Source organism: Cynoglossus semilaevis, chromosome 18, assembly GCF_000523025.1.
Source record: "Cynoglossus semilaevis isolate Cse_v1.0 chromosome 18, Cse_v1.0, whole genome shotgun sequence".
NCBI lineage: Eukaryota > Metazoa > Chordata > Actinopteri > Pleuronectiformes > Cynoglossidae > Cynoglossus > Cynoglossus semilaevis.
Window position 1 is genome coordinate 11719170 of NC_024324.1, and position 20416 is coordinate 11739585.

At 40.1% G+C, this 20416-nt stretch overlaps 4 protein-coding genes across 5 annotated transcripts in view; 2 read left to right on the forward strand and 2 right to left on the reverse strand.

The window, feature by feature from the left end:
* Window positions 1–5691, forward strand: part of atat1 (alpha tubulin acetyltransferase 1) — an 11146-nt gene extending 5455 nt beyond the window's left edge. Inside the window, exons 9-12 of the mRNA XM_025065348.1 lie at window positions 710–771; window positions 1014–1278; window positions 2691–2772; window positions 3408–5691. Of these exons, the coding sequence (XP_024921116.1) occupies window positions 710–771; window positions 1014–1278; window positions 2691–2772; window positions 3408–3672 (674 nt within the window). The 3' untranslated portion in view covers window positions 3673–5691. The remainder of the gene's footprint in view (window positions 1–709; window positions 772–1013; window positions 1279–2690; window positions 2773–3407) is intronic.
* LOC103394481 (regulator of G-protein signaling 8) lies at window positions 5408–9681 on the reverse strand. Of its 2 annotated transcripts, none has more exons than XM_008331808.3 (6): window positions 9357–9681; window positions 7917–8448; window positions 6634–6680; window positions 6398–6531; window positions 5728–5894; window positions 5408–5579 (listed from the first exon to the last, which is right to left on the reverse strand). In XM_008331808.3, the coding sequence occupies exons 2-6, from the start codon at window positions 8406–8408 to the stop codon at window positions 5409–5411; spliced, it is 1011 nt and encodes a 336-aa protein (XP_008330030.1). In that variant the 5' UTR covers window positions 8409–8448; window positions 9357–9681; the 3' UTR covers window position 5408. The 2 variants fall into 2 exon arrangements, with proteins under 2 accessions (XP_008330030.1, XP_008330029.1); XM_008331807.3 differs by having other exon boundaries at window positions 9321–9679.
* Window positions 9682–10924: 1243 nt separating this feature from the next.
* Window positions 10925–12819, reverse strand: polr1h (RNA polymerase I subunit H). Its single transcript, XM_017041041.2, has 5 exons — window positions 12672–12819; window positions 12288–12407; window positions 11507–11601; window positions 11305–11414; window positions 10925–11217 (listed from the first exon to the last, which is right to left on the reverse strand). Exons 2-5 carry the CDS (start codon window positions 12403–12405, stop codon window positions 11193–11195), a joined length of 348 nt encoding a protein of 115 aa, XP_016896530.1. The 5' UTR covers window positions 12406–12407; window positions 12672–12819; the 3' UTR covers window positions 10925–11192.
* Window positions 12820–13390: 571 nt separating this feature from the next.
* Window positions 13391–20251, forward strand: LOC103394483 (digestive cysteine proteinase 1). The gene is made up of 11 exons (XM_008331810.2): window positions 13391–13548; window positions 14193–14252; window positions 14335–14427; window positions 14992–15164; window positions 15586–15844; window positions 15952–16147; window positions 16567–16760; window positions 16845–16936; window positions 18655–18816; window positions 19235–19424; window positions 19508–20251. Exons 1-11 carry the CDS (start codon window positions 13503–13505, stop codon window positions 19693–19695), a joined length of 1653 nt encoding a protein of 550 aa, XP_008330032.1. The 5' UTR covers window positions 13391–13502; the 3' UTR covers window positions 19696–20251.
* The last annotated feature ends 165 nt before the right edge of the window (window positions 20252–20416 follow it).

Sequence of the window (20416 nt, forward strand, 5' to 3'; positions counted from 1 at the left end):
AAAAAATCAATAAATTAGCCGCATCATTGTTTAAACCGCAGGGTTCAAAGCGTGCGGAAAATAGTAGCGGCTTATAGTCCGGAAATTACGGTAATCCTATAGTTAGTCTTCATGACCATATACTGTAAGAATTGAACCATATTGTGCGTTTGACCAGTAACCCAACATGAATGAAAAAAAAAAAAGAATATATAAAGTATATTCAGTTTATATGAGAAAATATATAATTATCATTCAAAAATACGAACACTCCTGGTACAGATAGTTTCAGACAACGTCAACAAACAGTAGATATATGCAGTCCTGCTTTCCGCCTTTTAAAGTTGACATTTATAATGGAAGATTAAATGCAACCTGACCTGCTTCCCCATGCCTTTCTCTTTTGTGTTCACTACATTCTCGGTACTGATGTCAATCATTGACCTTTGCAGCAACAACTAACTAACTAACTCGCTGCTGCTGCTGCTTGTGCCAGAGTTTTGCCCTTACAATAGCAGACTTAGCAGTTAGCATGTTTTTAAAAACAGAGCTGTTAGCATATATTGCATATTTAGCGGCTACCTTCAGCAGTATTCGGCGTTTACCGGTAGCTGTCCCTCTAACCAACGTCTGTTTTTTCCTGTCTCCCCTTTTTCCTGTTTTCTTTAACCATTCCATTTAATTTTTCCCGCCTTAATACATTACACTCATTACACAGTTCTCCTCACAGATCTCAGCTGGACTTCCATTAACTTTGCCACCGATTCTTCCCGCAGTCACTGTGGCGTCTCAGTTCAGACAATTTTTCTTTTGCCTTTGAAAACAAAGAGATGCTCAATTACTCATTAATTACGTTCGCCGTCACATCCCTTGTCATATATATCTGTTTGCGATTGCCTTTTTTAAGAAGCAATTAAACCACGTGCTACAAAAACTTGTATTCCCCGTGCCTTTTGTAATCCAATCGGTCCAACCGTGCCGTAGCTCACGCTAACTACACCTCCACATTTTTAGCTTTGTGTCGTCAACATTAGGTCTTGTTCATACTCTGTGAATGTCCTTTGTTGCATTTTGTTTTATTTATTCGTTATGTTATCCTAATTGGACATCCATCTTTCTTTTTTTTCTTTTTTTTCCTCCTTTTGCCTCTACCGTTTGTATTTCGGTTTCCTTTTCATCCCCCTCCGAAACGCCGTAGCCATTTTTCTGGTAGCAAAAATGGTCTACTTGCCAGGAGGAACATGTACAGTCGGCACATGGACAGCAGCGCTGTTGGACTACTGGACAGAGAGACGCAAGGTAAGAGTGTCTTTCCAATTTTCTACTTTTAAAGCAGCCATCGGCAACCTAAGGCCCGGGGGCCGGATGTGGCCCGTTGACCTTTTTAATCCGGCCCACCAAATGTTTCCAAATTATATAATTTATTTATGATATCATTATACGTTTGCCTGTTCCCTGCAATACCCACATTCCCCAATAGATGGCGTTGAAAACGATAAAAGCATTTTAGCCTTTATGCATGACTTTTACATGTCATTTATCTTAGTTCACACGAACACTCTGTCTATCTGCTGATTCTGCCCCTCGTCAAATTTTAGGACCGTTTGTGGCCCGCGAGTCAAAGATTTTGCCCACGCCTGTACTAAACTGAAGCTAAGTGGGCATCAGTTGCCATTCTTCGTCGTCAGTTCGCTCGCCCACAGTCAGCTGCCTGACTCGCTCTCGTCTTTAAGACGTTCATTCGGTTTAAATGCTTGTTTTGTTTCATCCGGATAAGTGGACAAATAAAGTGGTGTATCATCTGCATAACGATGGAGTGTGATCACGTGCTTTTCTATCATATAATATTACCTAATTGAAACATAGTATAAAGAGGGAACCGTATTGGACGGGCCTTGAGTTTGACACATTAAGAATAGAAAAGAATACGATCGTCGGAAAAAAAATAGATTTCAGACATGATAAATCGAGTGAAGATTTACGCTTCTGCGATTTCGCACTGACATATTGTCTGGAACACAAGTGTTGTGATGTCTGACATTTTTCCCAAGCACTTTCTACCGTACCCGCGCACTCATTTACTCCCTTAGTCACTAACGTAATCAGAATCCGAGTCAGAATTACTTTATTGATTCCCCTGAGGGAAATTGTTGACATTACAGATACTTCCAAAAGTGGAAGTTACTGTCTTACTAACCCCTGTCTGTCTCTCTCTCTCTCTCTCTCTCTCCCGTCTCGACGGACAACACTTGAAAAAGTTATCTGTTTATGTTCCGTGCAGATGTTTACACAACCACGCAGACCCAGAAGAAGTGGTTCTCCGAGGCGGCGCGGACGCTCGTTTCACAACTCCGCAGCTCCGTGTATACTCCTTTAGATCGTGACATGTACTACTCAGATGTTTCCATGGGATACATCTGTAAATTTAGCAATAAACATATTTCAGTAGTGCGTGTACTGTACTTCCTGGTAGTTACATTTGAAAATGAGTAATCTCGAATCTGATACACAATCTTTTCCAGACTTCTTGTTTACTTTACTGCTAGGATTTACAGACAAGTTTTTCTTATCCACACATAAACAGTTCTGGGCAGTTAATTGGAAGTACTTTTTTTACGTTTTTTTTTTTTTTTTGACCTTGTGTTGGACGATATATATATTTGCCTCTAACTCTGCTACTGTTCATTTGATTTCACCTTCCTGTCCGTTAGGTCTGGGCGTGCTGGAGAGGCAGCCATCGCTGGGATGCACGGACAAACACAGGTCTAACCGTAACCACGCAGCGCACGGCAGGTATTTGCACAACTGCACCCGAGTACTTAACTGTAGCTGTCATTCAAGATGCGCCAGCTCAGATTTTTATATATATTGCATTTTATTTGAAGAAATTTGAGAAATTGGACGAATACATACATATGTGGTGCGTTAATTAAAAAAAATTCTAATTAGTTAAAAAAAAAAATTAGCATTTTTTTTATCAATTATTTAGACCAGGTGTGTCAAACATACGGCCCGCGGGCCAAAACTGGCCCAAAATTGGGTTAAAATCCGGCCCGTTTGATGGTTTTTGAAAATACACAAAAGGATATTTTTTTTAATGATATTTAATATTTCATTAAATATAAATACAAAATAATTATCAATATCTAACATACTTGTACTTGACTTATTGTCATTTACAGTTAATTATGTTATGATTGTACCGGCCCGGCCCACTTGATCTCCAATTAGGCTGTACGTCGCCCATGTTCCCCAAAATGAGTTTGACACGCCTGGGTCAGAAATGTTATCGGACCCTACTTGAATTCCAGGCGACCCCATGTGGGGTCCCGACCCCTGGGTTGAAAAGCAGTATCTTAAAGAACTCCAACATACCAGTATGTTGTCTGCAGTCGTTTGTTTTTTTCTTTTTTGTTTTTTTTCTTCAGGTTCCATCCTCCCTTGTTGCCACAGCTGCAATCGCCAAAAAAAGACACCGACCTGAATTCCTTCGAGAATGCGAGAACGAGCCACGTGAACGCGGATGTTTCCGGGGAAACTTCAAAGGTTTCAAACAGTTCGCAGCACTCGCCGGGTTGCGCGGCGTTGACGGGAGACGGCGACGTGGGCCGGTCCTGGACTGTGGGAAAGAACTGCTTCACTGCACAGTGGGTGAAGCAGAAGCAACAATTCAGGAGCACGAGGCCGTGGTGATCAGGAGGCGTTGGTTTTTAAAACTGAACTCATACATTTTTATATCGGTGACCTCCGTGACCTCCGTGCCAAATTCAGGGATTTGTTGATGCCATTAGCAACGTGCTACACCACTTTACGATGGCGGAAGAACACTGACTTGTTTAAATATTTGAATGATCATCTCTTACGGAGAAGGTGCTAATGGTTCTCAAACTGAGGTGCGTGTCCTCCTGACCGTCCAGGATGTTTCGAACTATTACTTTATTCAAGTCGAATAGCACCTTTTTTTTTTTAAATACGGCGACAGTATTTTAAATGAAATTCAGGGAAAATACGTCCACGTGGAGGGGTCTCGAGGTCTTTAGGCGTATGGGTAATAGGGGGCGCTGTAGAAATATTTGCACAGGTTATTAGCTATTGCACAGAAGCGTTTTTTTTTTTTTTTTTCCAAACACAGAGTGCCTTCAAAAGCTTGACACTGAGGGTGTGATGTGTGTTCGTTATCAGTCGGTGGTTATCTGGGTGAAAGGTCGCGACGCCATTTAAGCACTTTATTCTCACTCTCTGTAGGTTAGCGTTTCTGTGGATTTCACTGTGGAGAACGGAACACGTGTCATAGGTTTAGGTCAAAGAAGACAAACATCGGACAAAAAGTTATGATAAATTTATCAAAAACCCATTTATTGTTTACATTTTCAAATCTTGCGTTGTATCAAAATGGCATATAAATAATTACTCGTGCACTTTCTTCGAAACAAGGTAAACAGAAAAAGTCCTAACTTCGGGGCCGGTCGAGTTCTAAAACACTATTTAGAATTGGGTTCATCTCCGTTTTTAGGCGGTGACATCGCCAAAACACCTCTCATGTAACCGTACATGTTTACCTTTATTGTCGCATTAGATCACGCCATCTACTGGGGAAATGTGGGTATTTGTAAGTGCTTTCATACAGCGGGTGTTTAACGGCAACTCACGGACAACTAACGTTTGCGGCATAACAAATTGAAATGTAGTTATTGCGTCAACATTTGGTTCATTTTACAGTTCTTTTTCTTAACATGGGTTTCACCTGCACGTTCACGATAGTTTCCTGCATTGAGTGCCAACATTTTTTCCATTAAGCCCAAATTGATTTCTTTTGTTTTGTTTTTCGCATTAAACCAAATGACAGAATGGCAAATAATGTCATAAGGTGAGTCTTATTATTTTTATTTCTATTTCCTGTGTTAAAAAGAAATCTAAACTGAAACACAATGTAATTTAGCTCTCGATTGTCATCTTGATCTTGAAAACTATGTAATAACAAAACAAAAATAGGCTTCATCATTCACACTGTCTAACCAAAATAGGAATGAAAAAAAAAATCTCTAACTGATGAATTTTGATTTCTCCTGACATTTCTCCTGAAATTGGGTCAGAACTTGGCATAGAAAGATGACATCACTGATCCATCCTCATGCCTTCGATCAACATTCCTGGCATGTAAAAAAAATTTGTCGAACATTTTTTTGCATTTTGTACATTGTAAAAATGCCAACACTCTTCCTGAAAAGTTTCGTTCACTTTGTTTTGAAAACCACGTTTCCAGTGACTGACTCAATATTAACAACCTTTTCTGATTGGACGACTACATTTTTCTCTCTACATAATCTCTTAAGTTTCACTTTTACAACAGTCTCATTTTGTCCTCGCGTGACTCGCACACGGGGGAAACCACTGAACCTCTGTTTTTGTGTCCTCAGTGTGTGCGTTCCCTAGTCGGCGTTTTGCAGGAGAGAAAGGTAAACGTTGGACTGGAGGAAGCGAGGGTAGCAGTCCGTGTCCAGGAGGGAGTAGATGCGTTTCTGCGCGTGCGACAGAGAGGTGTGAGACGGAGCCTGCAGCAGCTGAATGGTCAGGTCTCGGGTCTTACTGTCCAGGTTAACCTACATGTACAAAAAGATAACGCCATGGTTACCAACTGGTGGCAGTCTCTTTGCGATTTTTCAACCCTAGTACCATTGTTATATTAATGTTACAAGCATAATAGGAAAAAAACAAAAGCAGAGGGAAAATGTGGCCCCTAAAGTGTACCTCTCTTGGGGCGCCTGCTTGAATGTAGGTGGCACAGATGTCTTTGGCCCTTCGCTGCAGGCTGAAGTTGTTGGATGAGTGTTTGTACTGCTCACAGGCCAGATAAAACTGAAGATTCTCCTCACTGAACTCAGACCGCAGAAATGCTCCAAACACCGAAACACCAGCTGTGAGGAGGGGGGGAAAACATTGGCCTTTCACTTACTTTGGAGAAGAATTTGAAAAATCGGAAAACACGTCTGTAGATAGGAGAGTTGTGGGTCGTTGTAGTTGAGCTAGCATAGTACTTCTCAAATAGTGGGGTGGGGCACAAGGGGCTTCCAATAGAATATAAAAAGCTGAACGTAAGTGTACCACTGCTGTAATGCAGTCACTAGGTGGCAGCAACTCATACAGTGGTTTATAACAGATACAATAAAACATGTTATTAGATTCACAATAGTATTTCAAATCGGGTTGGGGGGGTGTGAAAACATTTCTGTCCCCAAGGGGGCGCGTGACAGAAAATAATCAAGAACCACTGAGCCAGCATGAACTCAATTCAGATTGTTGGCGGAATCAATTACATCGCAGCGAACGTAACGCAATTTCTTTCCACTCAAATAAAACCTTAAAAAAAAAAAAAAAAATCAATCACGTAAACCTGTAACGTATTTTAAGGATGACTCACTTTGACTGGCCAACAGTGTGTTCAGAGACTCGGCCCAATTCTCCAGCTCTTTTCGGCTGAACTTGCTCCTCTTACTGTGGCCCACCTGGCTCCACTGATGCATGAAGTGCAGGCGGGACCGTCGCTCTTTGGCACTGCAGTGTTTAAAAAAAAAAAAAAAAAAAAAAAAAGGTGGTTGATGAATTTACAGATTCACGGGATGCAAAACTAAACGCAGCGAAAACTAAGCAACGAACCTGTCTTTTTGTGCGGTGTATAGGTTGCTGTGGGAGGAATGAAGGCTCTAAAGAGAAAAACGAAAAGAAAAAAAAATTACTGTTTGACATGTTTGATTCAATCTCATATTAGCATCTTTCGCAAAACTGTCGAGTACTAACATAACAAATAACTGTCCGTCTCATAGTGTTGCGCAGACAAAAACGTTTTTCTTATACCATGTAAAACCTAATTGTACCTCAACCCTCCGAAAAGTGACGCAAACAGTGAATCTAACACCTATCTGCTGAAGCCATCTTTCGCCGCACATCGTTCGATCAGTTTAAAAACCAAACACTAACTTTTTATGCTGACGTGCCCATTAGGAATCAGAAATATTTTGTACATTTGAATCATGCGGCGCCAGAGGCAGAAGTCGCACAGCTTGTACAAGCACTTTTTCCGGGAGCTAAAAATAAAAAAAACTATAAATAGAATTTGTAATTCACCTAACATATTTTATGAGACAAATTTAGAAATGAAAGATTATCTGCGTTTTAATGCAGCAAACTTAATAAGTTATTAAGATTTTTTTTGTTTTAAAAAAATCTACATGTGTTTTAACTTTGCAAGACAGAATAGATTGTGGCTCACCACGTTTTGCTGAACATTTGCCTTCAAGATAGTGTTTCTCTGCGCAAGAAAATAAAGAATTTAGTTATGTGACAATGAGAATTAATTCTATTGTTAAAAATTTCAGGGAATCCATTTTTTTTTTTTTGCATTTTTTTTGCCAAAATTTGAGAAATGGACCTTAAACTTTGGTCAGAAACAAAAGATAAAACAGATTTGTAAATGTTAGCTTTCTGTTGCCCGGAAGCTGACTGCTGTAATGTTATGAATGTGGTGCTGGGCTCATATAGTATACTGAAAAAAATATGCACATTACTTTTGAAATAATGACTGTATTTTCCAGACTATAAGTCGCATTGGAGTATAAGCCGCACCAGCCGAAGGATAGGAAGGGGAAAAAAAGTGCGACTTACAGGAGTAGCAGATACTGGTACACAAGCCTAGAGTGCCCTCTAGCGACTCTTGAGTGTAAAAATAACAAAAGTGGAAAAAGTCGCAAACCCAGCCAAAAGATGGGAAAACAAGTGTGACTTATAGTCCGGGAAAATATGGTGATCGTGATTAATTTCACAGAATTGCGATAACAATTTAGGCTAGCCCTAACTTTTTTAAATCACATTATATATATCACATTCGTATTCCTAAGAATCCTAGCCGTTTGCTGCAGTACAGCGAAGGCTGAGTGTCTTACCTGCCCAAACAGACTTTTCAGGTGTAATTTAGCAGCTGACAGTTTGTGCTTATGCGGATGCTCGTGATTCAGGGACGAGGTGAAGAGGTTAAAGGAGGACGACGTAGACGGGGAAGGCGTGTCGTTCTTCTCCAAGCTCTCATGTCTGTTCTGGATGGGAGGAGCCAGCTGGCCGTCACTGTACGCCCTGCAGCCTTCGTTGAGTTCACACACTCTGAGAAGATTATTGTTTCGCACCCCGGCGTCACAGATGTCCTCCAAACTGACGCTGTGCTCCTTGGTCAGTTCCTTTTTATGTCCAGCACCCTCTGAGGGCTTCTGGATATAAGGAATCAGACCGGCCGACCCTGTGGGCACGTCCTCGTTCTCTGAGTTAATTGTGTAAGTGCCAGAGTGTCGGTGCTGGTCTACGCCGGTCTTTTTCAACGCTACCTTCTTCCACGGGAAGAAGTCGATGTCCAGAAGGCATCCCTCGGAACTAAATCTACGCATGATGCCTGTACGGCGTTGTGCAAGAGGATGGCAGAAAGTGCTGCAAAAAAAAAAAAAAAAGTCAAAAGGTTTGTTAGGGTCAAAGACACCGTGAAACATAATATACTGTTATAAATCCACTGGTGAAGAAAATACATTTTCAATAAATTACTTTTTTTTACATGACGTCCTATTTCCGCCACAAAAGGTTATAAAAATTTTAAAAAATATATTAAAAAGATAATTTGGTCATTTTTTTTAAAAATTATTAAAAAGATAATTTGGTCAATTAATGTAGGTAACTATAATGTGACTATAATTAATCTGCTAATCGTCGTTCTGATTAATTGATGCTTCGGTAGTCAATTGACGACAATGTCTGTTCTTTTGTTTAAATTCCCGCCATTAATAAAGTATCTTATAATAGGTTTTTTTTTTTTTAAAGAAAAAGATAAAAGAGAAATTAGGATAGTTTTACGTACAATAAATATTAGTTTTCTTCCTTGACCACATTTATTTTCTTTAGACATGTCGCTATTGTTCGTCTACGTTTGGTTCAATTTTAAATATATTTATGTACGTTTGTGTTTATTTTATAGCCCAGTTGTAGTAAAACTGTCCTTTTCACTTGCTTTTGGAGGTCTACATTAAAAACCACAACCCCGCAATAATTAGAAAAAATATATACAGTATATTTGCAGCTTAACGTTTTCGTTATATTAAAAAAAAAAAAAAATCCACGCTGGTTAATTAATTGTTCGCCCGAATAGACGGCATTTGTTTGTTCAATATGGAAAAGAAAACAGCTCAACAGGAAGTGACCGTGATTGAAGTTTCTCTTTACACAGATAAACCACACTTTCGGTTAATTTAAAGTCACATATACGCTACATGTGTGCATTGGGAAAAGAAAAGAGAAACATTTAAACTTACAATTGCGCTTTACTCCAGAGGTTAATTCATGTTTACCGTTCAGCAGTCGGTGTCTCTCCTGGGAAATCTGCAGGTTTCTGCGGTTCTAGAGAGCCATGCTGTGGTCGAACATACGTCTTGGGATGCGGTGGTACAGATTACCAACCTGTGACACTCCGACAGTTTCAATCTTGTCCCCGGGCTATTTTCGCTAGGTCGGTCACGTCCCCGCACCTCCTGTGTCAGAAAAACACACATGAACACGGAGCGTAAGATGAAGACGCCAGGAAATGTTCCGCCAAGTTTCTCCCGTGACACTGGAATGACACAGTGAGCCTTCCCACTCAGGAGCACGCTGCCACACCTTCACCTCCTCTATGTCTCAACTTGTCAGACAACAGAGACACATTTTTGATTTGTGTCTCTGAATAAACACACACAGAGATTCACAACTATGACATGTCGCGTTTACAACTGCTGCTGCTTCAGACGCTGTTATTTCTGCTACTAAAACATCGGATTCTGATCATTATAATGATAAGAAATGGTTAAAAAGCAATATTGATAAATACGTGTATGTAAATATAATATATTGTATGTAATTATCAACCTCATATACACAATTTAATTAAGAAAAAACTTTCTTTACAGAAAAAGCGCAAATGACTGTCACAAACTTAGAAGCGCTCAGGCATGTCGATAGGCGCCTCTCTGACGTCACTGGGGTCCCTTTAGGTCTCCTGTAGTGCGATGCATTGATTTGAAATTTAAGCTTACTTATTTGACGCTATCCCAGTCGGTTTTATCTATTTGTTTAAAGACTTTAAACTGACAATGACACTTTACTGTTAGACGCAACTGCCGGGAAAACCTGTTATCAAATTCCTATTTGCAAACACTTAAAACGACAAACGTAATCTGTGCCTTTCGCAGAGGAGCTGCGGTACATTTACTTTGGTTTGTCAGGTTAGAACTTCCACATTTTATGCCTAATTATAGTTGCCCTCATTCACGATTTTTATGCATAAATGACTGGTTTATTATGTTTTAATTTTTGTTTTATTTACCTGTTATACTAACCGATTTTTATATTCCTAAATCCAAAACTTAAGTTGAAAATAAAAAATCGAATGGAACCGAGTAATTGAGTATTAATTACATTAAAACATTTAAATAAATGCTTTAAACAATATTGGAATACAGCCGTTTATCCCCCAAACTATTTTTGTCATTTGACGAAACCCAGGAATTGTTATGGTGTTTTCATTATCGGAGGAAAAACCGATAACCTTTCATACAAATATTACACAATTAGGCTAACACCGGTTGGCCGATATTATCAGACATCCCTATTTGTAACTTATTCATTCTCTCAGTCATGGGTTATCTGTTTAAGCCCCATCAGAATTGGGGGACTTTTTTTATTGACTCCGGTCTACTTTATCTCACTTTTTTTTTCTCGAATGTAGTGTTTGTGCTGCCCAGATAAAGGGATTCTCGAATGTACGTTAGTGTTTGTGCTGCCCAGATAAAGGGACTCAAATGTAGTGTTTGTGCTGCCCATATAAAGGGAACTTTATCAGCAGGTGTTACATCAAGGTCACGCGAGAAAACCCTCATAAGACTTAAGTTATTACGTATTTATTGTAGCATTAGCATCTCTTTGTATCACATACCTCTTCTCTTCTGAAAATAATCAACATCCTTGACATATTTCAGCCTACCTTGCAGGCAACACTTTAATACCTTCATAGTTCATACCTTTTCTTTGTCCTACCCATGTTTGTACAGCTTGTTTTTTGTGTTATTTTTAATATCACACAACATTTTCTATTAACTTAACACACAACCAAATGTAAAAAATGCAACAAAAAAAACGACCAACATTTCTTCTCAGGAGTCTTCTTTCTCTTGATACCTAAAACATGAAGATAATAAAAAGGGTGAATGTTGAGAGTGGATTTTCGCAGACACATAGTTATAGTTCTTGCTTAAGTGTGTTTACCTGCAGTGTATACAAGTGAAGAAAACTGTTTGTCCCTCATCTGCTGATCTCATTTGCCTGGTGTGGTAAATCATCCCCTCTTTGTTGCAACTGGAACAGCGTCTGTCGATCTGGAAGAAAATGCACTTGTTAATTGAGCATCCATTTGTTATCGCGCGCACACACACACAGCTGTGAATGATGTGGGGTTAGTCTGTTTTACCACAGGTCCCTTCAGTTCAGCGTCCCCCACGTCCTCCAGAGCCAGTGTCGACTGCTCCGCGGGGTTAAAGACGACGGTGGAGTGGATCTCTCTGGCTACAAAGGCAGGAAAAAAAAATAATAATTTGTGCAATTATAACATTTAACAGTAACTGTTAGATCAGCAAAATGTATTTACTGTTATCAATTACTGAATAGGTAAAGTACCTGATTATCATACTGACATATTCCGACGTTCAGTGTTCAAACGGAATACACCGTCACGCGCTTTGTTTACATTGGATTGTGCTACATTCGCTTTATTTCATTTGTTGTTGTTTTTTTTTTGTGTTTTTTGGGGGTGGGATTTGGGAGCTTTGTGTTTTCTTGGGGTGGGATTGGGGAGCTTTTGCCCTCCAATATGGCTCCCAAGCACAGGTCAGACTGTTCTGATGTTTGTACATCCTAGTTTACAAGCTTACCAACGTGTTAGCCTAGATGAGATAGTCAAGTTACCAATTTTCCACCAATACCTTTATAAACTGCTCTTTTGTAATTCATGCAAACGAAGCCCGACGTCCTGCTGGAAATACATAGTTCTTGTGAAACAGTAGTGAATGTCAGTCACATATTCCAATACAGGCCGATACAAATGTATTACTGCTATGTATAGTATATGCAAAACTCTAATGCCATGGCTACTGACAATAACTTCCTTAATTTATTGGAAATAGTTTGTCAAATACTGACTACATGTGTGTTGTGATTCTTTCTTTCTTTCATTCTGTATGCAATATCTGTACCTGCTATCGGAAAAGAGGAAGAACAGCGGGCACAGCGGACTGTGTCTGACGCCCCAGGTAGAGGAAGAACGTTCCCACAGTCAGGGCAGAAGTTTGCGTCAACACAAAAAACCGACATTTCTGTAGGAGAACACAAACACTGGAAGTATGTAACTTACAGACATGAAGATTTTATCCGTTAAAATATTTTTAAAAAATACAGTATTAAAACTACAGGCGTTATCCAAATAACGTGTTACCACACGACATTAGCACGTGACGGCAGCCACATCAAATGTGAGCTAATAATGACAGAAATTCGATATTCGGACACAAAGGTAAATATGTGCACTAAAAAAGTGATGAACGCCTTAATTATTAAAATTATTGAGCTTAAAAACAAACCTGATTTAGGACAAATGTTGTGTGCCACCTACAACTTCTTTCTTTTTGTGGCTCTATGGTGCAGGCAGGGGGATTCCGGTACGTTACTGCCATCTACTGTTCTGGGGTGGTTACGACACCATTGAAGCATCAGCAGGTGTAGGATTTCTCAGGGACAGAGAGCACAAAAATAAAGGAAGTGCAGTGGAAATACAGAAGGACAGTGACTAGAAAAAATTAAAAAAAAATAGTTGAAAAAGGGAAATGGAAGGGAAGAGAAAAACACACGTTACTTAAGACAGGGCTGGGTGTCACGTGAAGTTGATGCAAAGAAGAAGAAAAATCACATTTATTGTCATATATTGGGCTACATATACACACAACAAAATAGGATTTCTAGATTGAGATGTTGAGAACCTACACAGACATAGACTGAGATGATATATTGAGATTTTCGTGGTAATGAGCTAAACTGCTCAGTGTAAAAAGCGTAAAACGGGTAATTGAGCAACATTAATGTTATTGTTCATATATTAATATAACTGTCTAACTGTCAAAATGTCTTACTTTTTTTTTTAATGTACGTGGATGGCGAGTAAACATTTATCCTTGGCCTACAGAAGTCATATGACAATGATCACGTGGTGTTCTCGCGGCTAAATCCCGCCTGTCTAATTTGATTGGCCAACGGTCATGCACATTGCGCTTTAATAGGCTGAGAGCGGAGGCTACTAACGTATCACACGTTAGTAGCCTCCGCTCGGTGTTTTTGCAAAGCTATGTGTATGGGTTTTTGTGTGATTTTTAGTCACTTCCGTTCCTTCTGACATTCAGAGACCCTAAATTAAAACAATGTCGGGCTGTGTCGCCGCCGTTGTTGTTTTGTGGACTGTTGTAGGTAAGAAGCAACGCTTTGTTTACCCGTTTGTTTGTTTTCAGGAAACCGGCGGGGGCTTAATAACGGGGGCTTTTGTGGTTTAACAATAGAGTTAAACACGTCTGCCTCACTCTCTATTTAAAACTATCGTCTTGTAGAGATAATTATAGCTGATTTAATACGATAAAGACGATATATTTGTCCAAAATAACAACAAAGTCTGTAGTTTTTCTTGCATTAAGCTGTGCCAGAACACAGTAAATACATGTATTCGTCTTTTTTTTTAAAAAAAACGAAGAAAAGTGACTATTATTTAATTGACGTTAGCACAAAAGTCTATGGCGGGCAACCAATTATTCAATAAGTATCGACTATGGGAGTCGATACTTCTTCTCCTTCGCCCTAATTTTGTTTTTGTACCAAATTTATAGATTTTACTGACAACTGTATTTATATATGTCAAGGGGACATAAGCAAGAGTCTAATTTAGATGCATAAATATATAATATACAATATACATTTATATAAAGTTGTGGCATTAAGCAGTTTTTTTAATACTTCATCTTGACATAATTTGCAGTTAAAATTAAGTTTTATGTTGACACACACACAGTGGCAACTATTGAAAGTGGCAATCAATTTTCCCTGTATTTTCACTTTTTCAGCTGCAGAGGGAAAAGCCGTCCCCTCCCTTCCAGATTTTGGGACCAGCTATCATGTCAAAGGTAAACGACAACGCACTTGTGTTTATCTCATTTCTCCCAGAAGTGACCCTCGTTAGTTAAATATGTAATCTCACTGCTGCAGGGATGATTTCGCTACCCTATGCTGAGATTAAGGAACCGTTTGAGGCGTGGTTTGATCTGAAAGCAAAGTCCAGCAGAATAGACTACTACCATGGTAAGAAATATCAGTACCCACCACTGTTTCTGTGTAACCTGACTCTGCGTTTTTCCCCTGTGCTTGGGTTAGTGATGTGAAACTGAGAACTCTTGTGTCAAGTGAGGTGGATGAAAATCACGTGTTATGTCGGCGAGGAAGCAAAAAGGACCAAATAAGCACTTTGGTTGATAGAATTCATGGGAGATAGTTCTCAGACTTTGGACCTGTTTTTTTTTTTTTTTTGCTACGTCTTTTCTTAGGTTGCATGATTGGTGGTAAATTGTCCATTAGTGCACACGTGGACATTTACAAAGTCAATAAAGTCTGTAAATATAACTTTTTTTAATTTTACCCTTGTCATTCAGGATTTAAGATGCTGAGTTCATTTCTATCAAACATTATCCTTTGGGTTGTTCATTATTATTAAGATGCTTAGTTCATTCCTATCAAACATTATCCTTTGGGTTGTTCTTTTAGTAGTCTTTGTTGCTTGCTCTCTCTCTCTCTCTCTCTATCTAGTTAGCTAGCTGGCTAGCTATTTATCTATGGACTGAACCATCCCTTGTTTTAATCACTGTCCAGGTCAGGTGTCAACATATCAGTTGGGGGCACAGCAGCAGTGGGGTGTCGCCTATAAAATCACTCCGGAGACGACGGAGGTGGAAGTAAATGCGATGAAGTGCTTCCAGGTCAATGGGACAAGGAATGAGAGCATCACGCCACAGGCGTCGCTGCCAGATTTGCAAGGCTTTCAGGTTCGTTTGTGGAGCATTCATCAGTCTATCAAAGTGATGTTGCCTTAAATCAATAGTTCTCAAATGGTGGGGCGGGGCCCCTCATGCGGGGCACAGTGAGGAGCCGGCGGGGGGGAGGGGCGTGAGAGGCTTCCGATGGAATATGGCACGCTGGATATAAATATACCACTGCTGTAATGCTTGAATGATAACAAGCCTCCAGCCACTAGGGGGCAGCAACTCCTTCATGGGGCCACTACATTCATCTCTACATTTTGGACAATTAACAACAATGAACAAAAGGCTCTCTGGCTGCCTATTGTGTGTGTATATATAGACTACATTTTTCACTATAAATATATTAAGCTAGCGAGTAAATACAGGATTCACAAGCTAAGATTGGTGAATTCCCTGAAATTGTGACATGTATTTCTCCTTGCAGTTCCTCAGGATAGAGTACTACGCCGGTTCCCTGTGTGAGGTTTGGCAGAATGTGACCACTGTGGGTTACAAGAAGAACACGTACACACTGTGGGTGACCCATTCAGAGGGAGACGCCGGTACAAAGGATCCTGCCACACCTCTCCACTATGAGATGATGGGATACAACACACTGCTGGGGTCTCACTACGATAAATACTTGGTGGACTACACGGAGTTCAGCACCTCTGTGGACCCTAAAGCCTTTTCCCTGCCTGAAGGTTTGTGGATCCTACTGTAGTCTGTAGACGTTTTACCTGGGGAAAACACTGTCGGGGTAAATACGACTTGTGACGTCAACACATTGACGTCAATGGCTCTGTCACAGGGATGAGCTGCGGTGGATTTCCTGGTCCTGGAGTAGAGCACCATATCTTGGCGAATCCAATGAAAGATCTGATCCACACCTCGGCCGCGGGCCACTCTCAGCGCATGTTCGGTTATTTCAAAGACAAGTTTCAGCGTCACTACGCTGATGAAAGAGAGCATGAGAAGAGGGAGCACGCTTTTGTCCATAACCTTAGGTGAGTAGCTAATGCTGCAAAGCCTGTCACTGTTTTACTACATTATTGCTTTTCCAGGGATGTCCGATAATATCAGCTGTCCGATATTAGCATAATTATGTAATATCTGTAAGAATCGTTAGCGTTTTTTTTAAGGAAAACCTGAGAACGCAATGTCTGGGTTTCGCCAAATGACGTGCCCTAAAAAAAGTTCTGGGCATAAACAACTGTATATTAAAGTAAAAGTCACTAGATGGCAGCATTACAGCTCATTTAATTAATCTATTTTAATAAGCATCTATTGTATATTGTATTGTAATAATTATTTCCAGACATGTCGGATATCGGCAAAAGGTTATCGGACATCCTTAATCTTTTCTCAAAGTGCATTGGAGTTATCGCAGATTTTTTACATAGTCTAACACAGTGTACTACTTCAGGTATGTCCACTCAAAGAACAGAGCAGGGCTGCCGTTCTCCCTGGCTCTGAACTCCCTGTCGGACCGTACTATGTCAGAGCTGGCCACCATGAGAGGAAGGAGAAGAGGAAAGACTCCCAACGGAGGCCGTCCTTTCCCCGCCGAGAGTTTCGAAGGAGTGAAAGTGCCAGAGTCACTGGACTGGAGACTTTACGGTACGGATTTCTTCACAAACTTGGAACAAACATCGTAAATTTCGTCCGCCTGGCTGCTCGTCTGACGTTAGCTTTTCTTTTAAGGTGCTGTGACACCAGTGAAGGATCAAGCCATATGCGGTTCCTGCTGGAGTTTTGCCACCACTGGAGCAGTAGAGGGCGCACTTTTCCTAAAGGTGAAAAAAACTGATTGCAATTAGATTTCAACCACTGGCATTAATTTAATGTTCTGAAATTAAAGGTCTAACTAGATATTTCCCTCGACCCCCTAGTGGCCACTATGGGAATTTATTTTTAATTAATTTGCTTCCTAGGTCTATTATTAATAAGGCTGTCAGTCGATTACATTATTCAATTCTGATTAATCATGATTATTCAAGATGGGGGGGGAGAGAAATCTTTGTGACTAATCAAAATGAGTGAATTAGTAATATAGGAAAAACATGGAGGAAAACATGCAACATTTTGTCATTGCTCTGCATCTTGACGGTTAGGGAGTTAGAGAGTTGTTGTGTGTTGTTTTGCACTCATGTCCCACCACTCATTCATGTCCTACCTCGGTCAGATTGTCTTTCTGTGAGGAGTTTGCCCGTCGTTGTACTGTGCTAATAGGTTCACTCTTTTTTTACTACGGTTTCTATGCAACGTCCCCCTGGCCCCACGCCTCTGAAGATAAAGCTGCAGAGGATGAATGAATAAATAAATAAGTTTCTTGACACAAGACAAAAGTAACACATGGATTGCGCTAGTAAATACATTAGTTTAATCTGGATTTGTCCATTCATCTACATTTAGGTAAATCATATCTAATGTCTCCTCAGGCGATTTTTTTTTTTTTTTTTTTTTAACATTTTCTGGAATGTTATGTTATGCATTATTCATTTGTCCATAAAATTTCAATAAAACACCCCTGCTGGTCAGCACAGGCTGGCTCCCTCAACAGAACCTATTGTGCCGACGTCACCTAAATTTGACTGCGTGAGTGGCTGTGTCGGCCTCCGGGCCTTTAGAAAGACAAAACTCAAAAGGACGCCTTTATTCTTGTTGCAAAGCAACTCCATGCAGTCTCCGGGACATGTGCTATGGGATGTGACGGTTAGCAAATTCTTTGACTCGTTCTCACGCAAAATGATGGGGAGAATCGTATTCCTGTTATAGGAAAGAAAGTTTTTTTTTGTTTTGTTTTGTTTTTTTCAAAATATAGAAAGTATAAACACATTTTCTCACCTTAAGTATTGTAATTGCTTAAGTATTTATTTATTTACACCAGTGGTTCCTAACTTTTTTTTGGCCATGCATAGCCCTTTACGGTTAGTAGTAAAAGGCTTCATATATGTATAAACTGTATATGTACATGTAAGCCAGTCATTTTTCCACTACATTATTGTTTTTATCTTTTCTAGAGATGTTCGATAATGTCAGCAGACCGATATTATCGGTCGATATTATTCCTCCGATAATGAAAACCCGATAACGCAACGCCTGGGTTTCACCAAATGATGTGTGCCCTAAAAATAGTTATGGGGATAAACAGCTGCATATTGTAGTAAATGTCACTAGATGGCAGCATTGCAGCTAATTTATTTAATTTCTTTTAATAATCAGGGGATTTTTTTTGTTTGTTTTTTTTTTGTTTTGTTTTGTTTTTGCAATATACTGATGCCAGCAACTCATACAGTGGTTTGTACGGATAAATATATAAATAAATATTACCAGGCCCTTATCTGTATCGGTTGATATGTTATGTTGAAAAGTCTCCAAATTTCCTCCTGAAAAGTATTGATAATAAATAACTAATGGAACTGTTTTTTTTTTTTGCCCGGACCTGAATTCCAATAGTGTCCAGTTCACAACCAGTGTTTTGACATTGATCTCACTTCCTCTCTTCTTTCAGACGGGCTCCCTGCAGGTTCTGTCTCAGCAGATGCTGGTGGACTGCTCCTGGGGTTTTGGCAACAACGGCTGCGACGGAGGAGAGGAGTGGAGAGCGTACGAGTGGATCATGAAACACGGCGGCATAGCCACGACTGAGACGTATGGAGCGTACATGGGAATGGTGAGTGGACAATTTTAAACTGACAAAAAAAAAATGAAATTGAAGATGCAGACACAAATTTTATGTCCACAGCAAATTTTTTGAATAAATATATGACCAGTACCATCATAACAATTACTTGTAAATAACAATAAGTCCATGTTTTTTCTTTGTTTTCATGCAGGTAAGCACAAGATAATTTAAAAATATTCATATTATTTAACTATCAATTGAAAAACCATCACTGATATGAAGTGTTTGAGCTTTTTTTTTTTCACTTTCAAAATTCATCAAGTGGGCCTTATTGAACCCCTTAGTGGGCCAGTTTTGGCCCGCGTGCCCTATGTTTGACAACCCTGAACTAGACAGTTAATTTTTTTTGTTTTTTTGTTTCAGTAAGAATCATTGTGTGTTTAACTCTCACCCAATCCCCGAACAGAACGGCTTCTGCCATCTGAACTCGTCCCAGCTCACGGCACGCGTACAAAGTTACACAAACGTCACGTCGGGGGATGCCGAGGCCCTCAAGCTGGCCCTCTACAAGAACGGACCGGTGGCCGTTAGCATAGACGCCTCACACAGATCCTTCGTTTTCTACAGCCACGGCGTTTACTACGAACCCGCCTGTGGTACGTTTGCCTCTACCCTCTGCTCAGACTGCGATTAATCCGAAACCTGCTCTGTACATAAAGTCTCATCTGTTGCTCCTCAGGTAACACTACCGACGATTTGGACCACGCTGTGCTCGCCGTGGGTTATGGGACCCTGAATGGGGAGCCGTACTGGTTGATAAAGAACTCGTGGTCCACGTACTGGGGCAACAGTGGCTACGTTCTCATGTCTATGAAGGATAACAACTGTGGCGTGGCCACTGACGCCACGTATGTCACCCTGGCATAGGTCAGCTGACGTGCGGCGTCAGGGTGGCTGAGAGAAATATTTTGTTTTGTACGTTGCTGGAACAGTGAGACAATGCCTACGTGATGGAATTGTAAATACAGATAAATATCGGCTTGTGCAAACGTACAAGTCAAACTTTAGCTTTATCACAGCGTGTGCAAATAACATGTATGTTAGAGCGACGATACGTAGACGGACGGTGGAATGATTGGATACACAGTGCGCGTCTTGTGCCTATGCGTTAAATGACGTTGATTTCGGTAGCACTAGCTATCATAGATGACGCCAAATTCGTGCCCGCCGTTCCGAAAACATCCTAGCGGCGTGTTGTACAAATTACACATATCACACTTCGATCTTTTGAACTTGTTGACACCTGTATTGCTGAAACGGCAGAAACGGCAACTTGGTTTCATTTGCACAAAGTACATTCTAGTGACAAAGTTCCATTTGTTTTTTTTTCTTTCGTTGAAATTTGCCAAAACTGTGACTGCACTATGGAAAAATTGCAATAAAAAATATTAGCTAATTATACTTATTAAAAAGTATTAGCTTACCTGAGTGACATCACTGATGGAGTACAAGTAACATACCCACATGTTGTATTAAGGCATGCATTCTATTATATCGTGCAATGAAGTACATACCCCATCGTTTGCATTCATACCTCCCTTAAACCCCGTTACGAAATTTTGAACGTTGACTCGTGCAGTTTTGTTTC

Coding starts and splice junctions, on each gene's coding strand:
- LOC103394481 (XM_008331808.3), bottom strand. CDS start 8,408: ATGCGTAGATTTAGTTCCGAGGGATGCCTTCTGGACATCGACTTCTTC. Junction 6,681..7,916: donor TGAAAAGTCTGTTTGGGCAG/GTAAGACACTCA, acceptor TTTTCTCTTTAG/AGCCTTCATTCCTCCCACAG. Junction 5,895..6,397: donor CACACTGTTGGCCAGTCAAA/GTGAGTCATCCT, acceptor CCCTCCTCACAG/CTGGTGTTTCGGTGTTTGGA.
- polr1h (XM_017041041.2), bottom strand. CDS start 12,405: ATGTCGGTTTTTTGTGTTGACGCAAACTTCTGCCCTGACTGTGGGAAC. Junction 11,415..11,506: donor CTGAACTGAAGGGACCTGTG/GTAAAACAGACT, acceptor ATTTTCTTCCAG/ATCGACAGACGCTGTTCCAG. Junction 11,218..11,304: donor TTCACTTGTATACACTGCAG/GTAAACACACTT, acceptor TTCATGTTTTAG/GTATCAAGAGAAAGAAGACT.
- LOC103394483 (XM_008331810.2), top strand. CDS start 13,503: ATGTCGGGCTGTGTCGCCGCCGTTGTTGTTTTGTGGACTGTTGTAG. Junction 14,253..14,334: donor GACCAGCTATCATGTCAAAG/GTAAACGACAAC, acceptor TCACTGCTGCAG/GGATGATTTCGCTACCCTAT. Junction 16,937..18,654: donor AGGGCGCACTTTTCCTAAAG/GTGAAAAAAACT, acceptor CTCTTCTTTCAG/ACGGGCTCCCTGCAGGTTCT.